This window comes from Sceloporus undulatus, chromosome 2, assembly GCF_019175285.1.
Source record: "Sceloporus undulatus isolate JIND9_A2432 ecotype Alabama chromosome 2, SceUnd_v1.1, whole genome shotgun sequence".
NCBI classification, from domain to species: domain Eukaryota; kingdom Metazoa; phylum Chordata; class Lepidosauria; order Squamata; family Phrynosomatidae; genus Sceloporus; species Sceloporus undulatus.
In genome coordinates, this window is record NC_056523.1 from 252,979,347 (window position 1) to 252,991,833 (window position 12,487).

Consider the following 12,487-nt stretch of genomic DNA (forward strand, 5'->3'; position numbering starts at 1 on the left):
TAGATAGGGTTTTTAAAAATTAGGAAAATAAGCAGGAAAATGCCAGAACAAAGAAATCTTTAGTTGATGGTTAGTTTAGTTAATTTCACCTAAATTCAGTAGAAATATCATTCAGCATGGTGTGCATCGCAACAGGGAAGGCCCTCCTTTGAACCCTGGGAAAATGATTTTCAGTAGGTTGCACTACCCTGCCCTGCCCCTTAGAAAGTACAGGGTGTCTTAAGGGGTCTGTTCAGGGCCTCATAAACAAATAGTAACACCTTGAATATCTCCACTATGTGTTCTCATTCTCTCTCTCTCTCTCTCTCTCTCTCTCTCTCTCTCTCAGGGCAGTACCTGGGCTTTTGGGTAATGAAACACGATTTAAGAAAGAATTTTCTGATCCAGTAGAGCACGGCCAGAGGCACACTGCAACTAAAAGAGAGCTAGCCACTGGTCGAAAGGCAATGCAACGGCTAGCTAAAAAAATGTCTGGCTACTTCTTAAGGCGTACAAAGGCTCTTATCAATGACCAGTTACCCAAGAAGGAAGATAGAGTAAGACCCATCAATTACAATTTATTTATTAAATTTGTTAATTGACTTTAAATATGGATTTTGTGCAATTTGTCTAACCGACATTTTAAACACGGGATGATCCTTTTACACATATGGACAAATATGGGGACGCTGGCAGGGACGGTCAGTATGGGAATGCTGTCATATTCACACTTCAGAAAATACATAGGGTTGGATTTAGTGAAATTGATTGTCTCTTGGTTGTTAATATTGGCTTCAGTGTAGTGTAGTGTACTCTCAAAGAAGTGAATGTACCTGTGAAAGTTGTAGGCAGGGCTTTTTAAAAAATACTTTAGAAAATTGGATGTGTTGGCAGGGTGACCAGAAGTCTTGTCCAAAGATTCTTAACTTAGTGTAGCCTTCCATCAGGATTCCAGTTACTAAGTTCTCAGTTACTACAGATGGAAGAGAACTTCTTTGCAGAGGACCCTGCCAGTTAATTTGTTGGACTTTGTTCTCTTTCCTTAAGTCTCTTGTCCACTTGGTGAGTGGAGGGCTTTTCAGAAATACACTGGACCTGCAAATTAAACAACATGAAGTTGAGCCAGTAGACCTGCTTTACAGGTGTATTCAGTCTAAGGTTCCAACTCCTGCTTCAGTCCCATTCCTGACTTCCCTCTTTCAGAGCTCTTGGAAGTCCTGAATATCTCCTTCAACAATTCCATCCAGTTCCAAGAAAATCAATATAGGGTTTCAGATTTGGATTCAACTTGGTTGAATTCTGAAGCTGAATTCTTTTGTTGTTGAGGCTCCCCAGTTGAAAATATCTTGGAGGTCCCACTCCATGATGTAAGATAGGGAGGGCCATAAACTAGATCTCATGGAAAAGATTTTTTTTCCCTGCCTTAGTCCTAACCCTGTCCAGTGCCAACTACTTGGCTGCATGGGGGCATATCAACAGAATCTTTGAGAGAGGATTCTGCCCCTCTTTCAGAAACTCCTGAAAGAAGAAAAGCACCTGGCTAATGCCCTGCAAGCTGAAACCTACTCCCTCACTGGCCAACAGATTAATTCAGCATGTCACATCATTGATTGCTCAGTGAAGGTCCTGGTGACACTGTAGCTCTTCGGAGACATGCCTGGTTACGTTCCTCTGGCCTTTCCACACAAAGCAGAGCTACTATCAAGGACAAACCCTTCCATGAATTTGGCCTCTTCAGTAAGGGTACGGACGAGAAGTTGGAGTTTACACAGAAAAGGAAGTCTAATGCCAAGAAGTTACCACATCTTTTGACAATGAGACATCCCAAAGGAGGGCCTCTTTGCACCTCATCAGAAAAAGCAGTACTGAAGGCTCAGTTCGAGAACTCGGGGAAAGGGATCCCTAGGCAACATATCCCTGTTCCACTGGAACAGCCAGATATATGTTTTTCTCCCTCTCCCCCTAATCACAAGAGTTGTGGCAAAGCTATTATGGGAGGATCATGTTGATGGCATTCTGATCATCCTGTGGTGGCCATGACAACCTTGGTTTGCTCCTCTCCTTCATCTAGCTCAAGGCTTGTAAATTCACCTGCCTCTGACCTGACCTGCTGACCATCCATGACAGTTGGGTTTGTCAGCCAGACCTGGAAACTCTAATTAGTGGCTTGAGAATTTGTCTTTGATGATTGCCTGGATTAATCTGACCCAATTTGGCAAATTATCAGAACAGCCCATAAACTCTTCACTCAAATTTCTTACAATTATAGGTGGAACAAAGTTACTTCATTTTTATCCACGGTACACTTATCACCAACTCAGGTTTGAATCTAGCACATCTTGGACTTCCTCCTATACCTCTCGAATTTGGTCTTCTCCTTGTCTTTGCTGAAGTGCTGTTTGGCTGCCCCATCCTCACAGCTGAAGCTTCGAGGCTGTCTGTCTTGCTGCCAGAATCCTCTACTTAGGAAGTTCCTAAAGGACTACAAAAAACTCCACCCTCCTGTAAGGGGACCCACTCCAGCCTGGAGTTTGGAGTTGGTTCTTTCACAGCTTTCTAGGAAGCCCTTTGAACCTATAGCTTCTTGTGACATGAGACTACTTCTTAGAAGACTGCATTTTTGGTAGTGATCTCCTTGGTGAGGCGGTCTGGAGATCTTTGCGTTCCCCGTTTTACCTGAGATTCTATTGTGACAAAGTGGTCCTATGTCCAGATATTTCATTTCTCCCTGGTTTCGGCATTTCATTTGAATCAGGACATTGTTCTGCCAGAATTTATGCAAAACCCAACTTCTGATTTCAAGTGAGTCCTCCATTGTCTTGATGCCCGTAGAGCTCTTGCATTCCACGTGGATAGAAAATGGAATTCAAGAAAGACTAGTACAGTATACTTTTCATATGTTATTCGGATTCAAGGTTTGGACTCCTAGTTTCACCTCAACATTGCTTGAGATGGGTTAACTCAACAATTGACCTTGCCTATGAAATGGATAAGAAGGAGCCACCCATCAACATTTGAGCCCCATTCTGCCAGGGTGTTAGCTGCCTCTCCTGCTTTCCTTACTGATGTGTTACTGGACAGTGATTGTCATGTTGCTGTGTTGTCTCAACCCTTGACAATTATTTCACATTACAGATTGGATGCCTGTTCCAGAACTAAGGTAGCATTTTGGAGGGCAGTCTTATTTTCAAGTTTAAAAAGATTGCTGTTTCTTTCTGGTAACAACTGTCCCCTTTTGTTTGGATAATAAATCTTTTTGTTTATAGTTATGGAAGTATGAGTACTAGTGTGACACTCCTGCCATCCTAATGTGGTAGTTTGCTAATCTCTCAGTTGTGTGATTTACAGAGACCACAAAGAAGAACAGCTTGCATACCTGTAACTGTGCTTCTTTGAGTGGTCATCTGTGAAATCACCCAAATCCATCCACCTTAGGTGTGTCCTACATTTTTGGGGTTTGGGATGCTGCTATGCGGCATCTTTGGGAACTGAGATAAATGAGAAAGAACATAGAGGGGTAGGGTTGGAGGTGGGCTGAGCTACTGCCAAAAATCTTGCTTAGCTATTCCAGAAGTTTCCAAAGGTGCTCTGTGCAGACAGCACTTCACAGTCACAGGTATGCAACCTATTATTGTGCTTCCTGAAACCCTAGAGTTCACACTTGTCCTCTTTCTGACAGACTAAATCTTTTGAACCAGCTAGAATGGCTATGTTGTCCCATTGTTTGCAGCCAATGGACATGATTCTTCCATTCCCAGCCCTTTCTAAAGGAACCCAGTTGAAAACCATCTGAAGGATTATGGTCATATTATTTGAAACATGTTTTATGTCACAGTCTTTGCATACATACAAGGCATGCTACCATACACGGGACACGGGGGGGGGGGACCAGGGCTTTCTGTCTTCCAGGAATTTCCTGAAGGCACCAGTTGTGATCTGTGTATGAACAGTCCCTTAAATCTCAGCTGAAGAACAATGGTTCTAGGTAAACGTCTGTTTTTGACATTTGCACACAGCGAGATAACTTTCTGTTATTTTTGCCTGCTATGAAATTAAATGCTTAAATAAGATATACAGCTGAATTTGCCTATTCTAGCTTTTCAATATACATGCAAAATTTCTATTAAAAAAAAAGGACTGGCTTTGTGTAGATTTGGCTGAAAACCTTCTGCTCTCATACCTCTATTTCTTTGATAGATTCATTGTAAAAAAAAAAAGAAGCTAGTTATGAGCTGTTAAAAGGAAAACTGTCTGGGCTTGGCATCGCCATAATGAAAGAATGCATGCTTTTCATTTTGGTTAGAATGTTTTGATGAGTACAAGAATATATTTTAGAGAACACACAGTTTCACATACTTTCAATAAGGATACACATTAGTCCGCTGTTCTTCCCTCCTTGTTTATACCTGCCTTTCTGCCAAAGCTTGGAATAATGCAGCAGATTCTGCTTTCTAAAGAGAAGATTAACAGCTATGTCACTCGGCTGCCTTTAATCTAGCAGCTTTTATTTTACCCTATTCTCTTGATAATGTGAGTATATGTTCAAGATACCATTGGATTATTACAGCACAGCATGGTGCTGCTGCTTTGTGGGTGGTCTAAATTCAGAAGTGATCTTGGGATTTCTGTATCCTGCTGGTTGAGACCAAAAGATGTCATGGAGATGCCACCCATGGTCTTTAAGAGGATGGATAAAGTTTGTCATACCACTGTACAGAACCCCCTCCCTTCTACACCACCAATTCAGAATGTCAGTCTAAAGAATTGACTGTTTCCTTTTATTCACTCTGTCTGCATTAGTTCTCTGCTATAATTAGTGCCAAGAACGGCAAATAGACCTTTTAAGCAATGCAGAATCTTTAGTCTTATGGTTAGGCATTTCAGTAGTTTTCTTTCATTGTCCTGCTCGTATCAGCCTCAAATAGAGAATGAAGGTTACAATTTATCTTTTATATTCTTAACAGATTGAATAACTTAAATATAAGAGAGTAACTGACTACAATCTTTGTTTTAGAGTCCTAAAGTCCACCTCTTTATTTTTCAAAAACAGAACGGCCATTGAACTGCACTGTGTTTATAACAATACTGTATACCACCCCACTGTTTTGTTGTAGTTGTTTGTAATATTTTAACATTTGTATGGGTGCTTTGTTCCATGTTGTTTTGCATATTATTTTGCCAGATGGTGTACTGTTCTCTGACAGAGTTCCAGAGAGCTGTTTATAAGGCTGTATTGGAAACAGAGGATGTACACTTAGTGTTACAAGCACGCAAACCATGTGACTGCAACAGTGGCCGCAAAAGGAAGAACTGTTGTTACAAAGTAAGATTTTTTAAAATTCTTCTTATTATTAGCAGCATGTTTGATTGTAACACATGCTCCATTCTGCAGTGACCTACTCCTCTGCACTGGCTTCTTGCACATGAAGGGTTAGAGACATTGTTCAGTTAAGGGCATGGGACATGTTTACATCCACTCCCTCTATCATCTTCCCCCTACTCCCCAGTTCTTTAATTCACTCAATCTTTTTATTATTATTATTATTATTATTTGGACTTAATAAGCATGAGAGTTGAGCTACACAAAAAGTAATTGACATTAAGTATCCTGAAACTGTCACATTTTAGAAGATTGTTATTATGTGTTTGGATAGAATTGTTATGGTATTTAAAAGTACTGTGGTCTTTACAATGTTTTTTGATTTTAATACAGCGTACACTTTCATAACTTATAACTTTTCAATTAAATGTAGAATAGCTGGTAGTATGTTAATGCTGTGACTCATATAATTCATACATTGAAGGGGGCAAGAGTACTGGGGATCAGTATATTCAAATGCCATAATATCCTTTTACTCAACACAGATATAATGTCTAGTCATAGTTAGCCAGTTCAAAGAAACTTCCTTCAAACCCTCTTGTTGGTTCTTCTTCCATTTCTTCGTTTTTGCCATAGTTTGTACTATCATTCAGATTGACTGACGGAGGTTAATGCATTGACTGAATAAAGGTTAATGCAGTGCCTTCAGTGCCTTGCTTTTAGTTCCCAAACATTTTTGTTAGTTACTCATATAATTGTAATTTTTGTTTAAAGTAACATTTCACTTTTCCATTTCTTAAAAGCCCACTGCTTTGAGTTATTTCAAGAACATGTGACAGCTGTAAGATGCCGGCCCAAAACATATTCTCCTTCTGTTCATCTTGTTCCCTTAACACTCACAGGGTGTGAGAAAGGAGTATGAGCCAGCAGGTGAAGAATGCGGTATTCCTCTTACACCATTTAGTAAGGCCGCACTCTGTAATGACAAAAGAAACTAAGGCCTGTTCCAGACTGCCAAAATAAAGCTGCTTCGGGTCTCTTTGAAGGTATTCTGTTTAAATGATGCATGCATCCTAAGAATCCGGAAGGTGCACCAAAGCTGCACTCCAGTGCTTAGGAATGGAGTGTGGCTTTGGCGCGACCTCTGGACTCTTCGGACCCATGCATCATTTAAATAGCATACCTCCAAAGAGACCTGAAGCAGCTTTATTTTGGCAGTCTGTAACAGGCCTAAGACTACTAGTCTGACCCTCTTTGTTTAGTTTCCACTGGTAGGCAAAAGTTTTTCTGTTCTCATTGCCTATAGCAACTGTATGTGTGCTGAAGACCAGGATTTTAACTGATGTCCTGTAGTTTTTTATTCATTTAATTATTTAGATATTTAAAACTATTGTAAATGTAATTTATAATATTATCAGCAGTTTAATTTTTTGTTGTTTGTGGGCCTTCAAGTTACTTTTGACTTATTGCAACCTATCACAGGGTTTTCTTGGCAAGATTTGTTCAGGTGCTTTATTTGAGCATTAGGCTTCTGGCCATTTTAAGCACTAGCACTCTCAGGGATGAACAATTCTTCTCCTGTCCCTGCTCCTGTGTTCCCTTGTTACTGACTGATCTTCAGCTTTTTATCTTAGTACCACAGGAAAAGCTGGGCTAGGAGTTCTGTAGGGGGCATGACATCCAGAATTTATAGGTTGAATGGCCAAATGAGGTATACATTTCTGGGTATCAGTCTCCCTCAAGTGCTGACACTGTTGCTCCTCTTGGCATTTTCTGTATATGGGCAGCAGCACCCAACAGTATGTAATAGGTGAGAAGCAGGAAGAGGGGAGGGCATGAATCGCATGGATACCAGGGATAGTGAAAGGCATGCTTCTCATAGGATTTGCCAGTGCTGGAACATATCAGAGCAAATGAGAGTAAGAAGAATTGACAACTGATCCTTGGTCAGATAACAGTGTCTACAGTGCAGTAGTAAATGCTCTAATTTATAATGAATATATGCTTATACAAACCAGACTACTGTATCTTGTTATAAACACAAAATAATGCAAGATCCTTAAAAAGGCACTTAAAGTAATCAAAATATACCACTTAATCTTGCAGTTTTTCAACAGATAACATCATTGGTTGGTGAGGGGGAAGAGAAGAGGGTTTGTGTTGCATATTTGTACTGAGCTAGAGAAGTTATGGTTGGGCAGTGCTCTTACATAAAAACTGGGAGACTTTACGGTTCCCACTCGTTTCACTGATTTACATCTCATGCACATTCAGTTTCACAAAGATGTGGAGCTATTAGAGTAATGTTAGTTCTACATTCCTTTCATGTAGTTCTTACTACATATCCTAATCTAAGACCTGGGCTGTATTCACACTGCAGAAATAAAGCAGTTTGATACTACTTTAACTGCCATGACTATCCTACAGAATTCTGGGATTTGTAGTTTGTTGAGGCACCATTGCTCTGACAGACCAGGCTGAATACCTCATCAAACTACCAATCCCAAAATGGTGTCAAACTACTTTATTTCTGCAGTGTGGAAGACCAGCTAGTCTGTCCATAAAATACAATGAGATGGTAAAGCAGACTGTGCCATCTCAGGAGCAGGTTTGGCTGCCATTTTGAATGGCCTCCTATGTACAAAGCTTTCAAAGTTTAAAAAAACAAAACCCACACAAGTCTAGCATGAAAGATTTACTGGCTTGTCGGCTGGGTTTCTGCTTACAATGGCTTTTTCAAATGTAGGAGAGCATTAACATTGTGATATTCCACTTATTTTTTTATATGTATATATTCAGTTGTTAAGCAACTTATTTTCTCTGAATCATGTACAACCTACAGTCTGAAGTGCTACTACCTATTCTGTCACCTCAGGGCTTCATTAGCTCTTTTCCACTTCATTCTTGCGCAAGTCTGTTCTGATGCATGTGTAGACAAGTAAATACAACATCTCCTTAAACAAAAAAAAAAAAAAAAAAAGCAAATTAAAATCAAGTCTTTCCGCACCCTTGGAATTTTTCAGATTTTATGTTAAGGTAAAGATAGCATTGTTTAAGCTTAAAACACTGGCTTATAGCCAGTTGCTAGTCTTAACTAGAGCAGACTCTCAATGAATCAAATTTTAAGTGGTAGGTCACAAGATACATAAATCCCATTGATTAAATGGGTCTGTCCAGTTGGCACTAGCATGGATTTAGGGCACTGATTTTAAAAAGTATTTAATTCCTGGAGGACATGTAAGCTGCAGATCCATATCTGAGTCACTTAGTTTTGCATGTAATTGATTTTGCATAATTATTATAGAAAATTGCATAATAGTCTAAGCATAATTGGTATGGTCTGTATTGGAGTAGAAAGATTTCAGTGTTTATAAGGCAACGGCTGCTGGATATGTTATGATCTTAAAGTCTGAAAAGCAAAGTGATGGCAGCTACAGATCATAAAATAATAATAACAATAATAATAATAATAATAATAATAATAGTAGTAGTAGTAGTAGTAGCAGCTTTTCTTTGATGCTTATTTCTGTATCAATAAAATGTCTTTTAACTGCCTGATCCCTAGGGTCTGAGAGACAGAAAATCATGTGTGTGCTTGTTTATGTGCCTTCTAGTTGTCTGTCAACCTATGGCAACCCTATGAATTTCATTTATACTTTGAGTTCAGAATTCAAGCTTTCCTTCTCACTCCAGAATCATGTACTGGGGGTGGGGGTAGACACCAAAACTATGGATTTGGTGATACATATTTATCTCCTGAGAAACAATTGTAAACTGATTTAATCCTCTGATCTTTCAAAGATTATTTATTTATATTTCTACAGACAAATGCTCATGGTGAAACGGTGCAGGCATTGTATTTCAGTTACCTCACAGTCCTTCGTAAGATTGCTAACCATACTGCCCTGTTACAGACAGACAACACTAGTAAACAACAGGTTAGTTTCCTTAAGTCTTCATGCCCAGTAATATTTTGAAGAAGCAGTAACCTACTGATACTTTTTCATTTCAATGTCTTTTTAGTTGTCTAATCTATTAAAAATTGTTCTGAGAATTTACTGTTCATAAAATATAGCATCATTTATGTAATATCAAGTATATTTTCCAACACTTTCATCCAGTAGCGTAATCATGTTTATAAGAGACTGTTAGCAATCCCCAGCTCTTTTCTTGGGTTTTGTCCCCCCCCCCCCCCCCCCCCCGCATGTCCCGCTCTTTTCCTTTGTATCTGCTACTTTGATTCTCTTTTTCCTACTCTCTATCATGTATATTTTAATGGCTTATACAGCCAGAAGATAGAGTTGTAGAACGTGAATAGAGTCATAGAGTCAAAAAGTGCCCCATAGGTAATTAAATTCAATTCCCTGCTTAATGCAAAGCTCTCCAACTAGAGCAGTGATTCCCAAAGTGGGCTGTGCCATCTCCCTGGAGGTGGTGAAAAGATCCAGGGGGCAGTGAGGGAAAAGGGGTGGCAGGCGGGCCTTCAGTCAAAGTCAGAGAAAAACAAGGGGAACCAGCAGCTCCTCTTTTCAGGGTCCTTTAAAACCACCACGCAGCCTCATTGATCACTTCATATGGTGGCATCTCCCCTCTTCACCTGCCCATGCAAGCTCACTCCCACAACACTGACAGGAGTGAGGAGTTAGAGCATGTGATCATGTGGGAGAAGCAGTGGCAAAAAAGATATTTCACATTTGGGGCCCTGCTCAGCTTTGTGAGCTTTGCTGGGACTTGGCTGGCAGGTTGGAGCTATACTGGTATCCCTATTTTCTTTCTTGGACAGACTAAGATAAAAGGTAGCAGAAGAAGCAGTGTTTGGGTAGGGAGCAACTTGAAGCGCTGTGGAGATTGAAGGGGAGAAGTATCCAGAGTGGATTCTTCAAAAGAGTCCTTTGCCCCTTTCAGGTTGAGAGTCTTTCTTGCTGGGAAGAAAAATGGGAAGCCAACTGTGCCCCTCTCCACCCTGTTGAAGAAGTATTGAGAATTGTTCCTAGGGAGAGGCTTCTCCCTTTGCACCTGGTCACCCAGTTGAGCGCTGGTCCCAGGGAGAAAGATGGGATTTAAATAAATAAATAAATAAATAAATAAAGACATGAGTTTAGTATATTATTTGCAGGTGGTGCAAGCACTATTATTGTTTCTGGGGCTTACCTTCCACGTAAGGTTAAAGCCCCATATGGCACGCCCATGTATGGCTCAGCACGCTGTACATGATTTTTAAAAATGTTTTGGATTTCATAATTTGCTAAGAATATTTTGTCAGATGTTTTTATTCCAATGTTAATTACAGATATGTCAAAATGTGACCTACTTGAATTACTTCTTTTGCACTATTTATATTTTATTTTAGGAGGCTCACATCACAAGGGTTTGCAGTGAAGTGTTTTCCAAATTTCCTGATTTTGTGCAGCTTAGTAAAGATGCAGCCTTTGAAACTATTTCTGATCCAAAGTATAGTGGGAAAATGAAGGTAAGAAATGAAGGGGGGGTAGCATATGTTTTGTGTGGAATACATTATCTGGAATGCCTTTTGTTTAACAAATTAGTTTCTTTGAGAAAGAAAGTCCACCTGTTGAAATTATTTCATCATGTAGTTCCAAGATACCAATTATGTTTAAGACTATTAGTGATGAATGACAGGATATTCTTCTACTGGCATACATTTTGATGCCAATTTATTGTCTTTAGAGTGAGAATTGGCAAGTACAGGCAGTAACCTAATTATCGCTGTTGTCAAATGGATACTACACTTTTCTTTTGGCCTGTGGTGTGGATTTTGTTTTGTTTTGCAAGTGTTCTGTGATTTGAGAAAGCAGTTATGATGGAATGCTGTAACCCTGATATATTAGTAGGCCATTTAGTTGCATGGGAGCTCAATGTGAATGTATAGAAGTTTGGTTCAAGGTAAATTAGAGCTTGGAAGAGTTGCCTTTTGGATTACAATTCCCAGAATCCCTGTCTGGGGTATCCTGAGAGTTGTAGTCACACACACACAGAGCTATTATTTCCAAACTCAATTACAAGTTGAGTTTGTCTACATGGTGGTTGAGATAGTGACACCTTTACTTTCTGATGGCTTAGTATACACAAAACTTTATTTCATTTCAAACTTTAAAATATTATGTGTAAAATTACCTTCAGGCTATGTTTATAAGATATATATGAAACATAAATGAGTTTTTTTGTTTAGACTTGGGACCCATCTCCAAGATATTTCATTATACTGTATATATGCAAATATTTCAAAAAAATAAAATAAAAATCCCAAATACTTCTGGTCCCAAGCATTTCGATAAGGGAAACTCAACCTGTTCTATATCCTGATGACCTATGGCACTCCTTCCAGCTATATGATTCTGCTCTTTCTTTCCATCAGTCATTCCAGTAGATAAGATGGCCAGGCAAAATGGACAAGAACATACAAAGGAAAATATCTGAGGAGAAAAGAACCAGAGCACATAAACCCTTTTTGTGCATCTGGTTTCCCAGAGCCTCTGTGGTTACAGTTTTATTTCTGACAGTAGGAGCAGGTGGGAACACAGAGGAGAGGCAGAGGTACCACTGGATGAGCAAAGCCCTGATTACAAGAAAGTGTGAAATAAGTCCTTCCAGTACCGAACACTAATAACCATGTATGTGAATATTGCCAAGGCAACTCATTTTGTTGTCTTTTCCTTGAAGGAGGTACACTGCCTCTATTCATTTGTATATTTATTCCTCTTCTTATATTTCTCATACAAATGTCTGTGTTTTTATAAATACTGTGCTACTTCAGATATGTTTTTAAAATGAAACTAGTAAGTCACCAGTAATTGAAGATATTTTAATTAGATGTTCTTTTCCTCAAGAGATTTGCTTTAATTTTAGCAAGTCTGCCAAATCTTCAGCTAAGAGAAGGTTATGAAAATATTTCAGGGGCAGTTTTTCAAACTACATTTTACTTTAGTGTTCAAATATTTAATTGGGTTATTTTACTTCTGAAAAGTATGTTCATAACTTACATCAGTATTTCAGTATAGTTGAGAAACTGAGCAATACTGAAAAAGAATTACCATGGCAGTAGCATGTTTATTTTGCATGTACTACTGGATTTCAAAATTATTTAATATCTGTCATCCCCTATTTATTTTTGTCTGACTGCATCCACACTGCAGAAATAATCCAGTATGTCATCACTTTAACTGCCAT

The 12,487-nt window shown here is 39.1% G+C and overlaps 1 protein-coding gene across 1 annotated transcript in view; it reads left to right on the plus strand.

Moving 5' to 3' along the window:
• ERCC6L2 (ERCC excision repair 6 like 2) overlaps positions 1 to 12,487 on the plus strand; it is a 75,427-nt gene that overhangs the window by 19,106 nt on the left and 43,834 nt on the right. Inside the window, 4 exon segments of the mRNA XM_042447765.1 lie at positions 329 to 536; positions 5,162 to 5,302; positions 9,124 to 9,237; positions 10,650 to 10,769. Coding sequence (XP_042303699.1) covers positions 329 to 536; positions 5,162 to 5,302; positions 9,124 to 9,237; positions 10,650 to 10,769 — 583 coding nt within the window.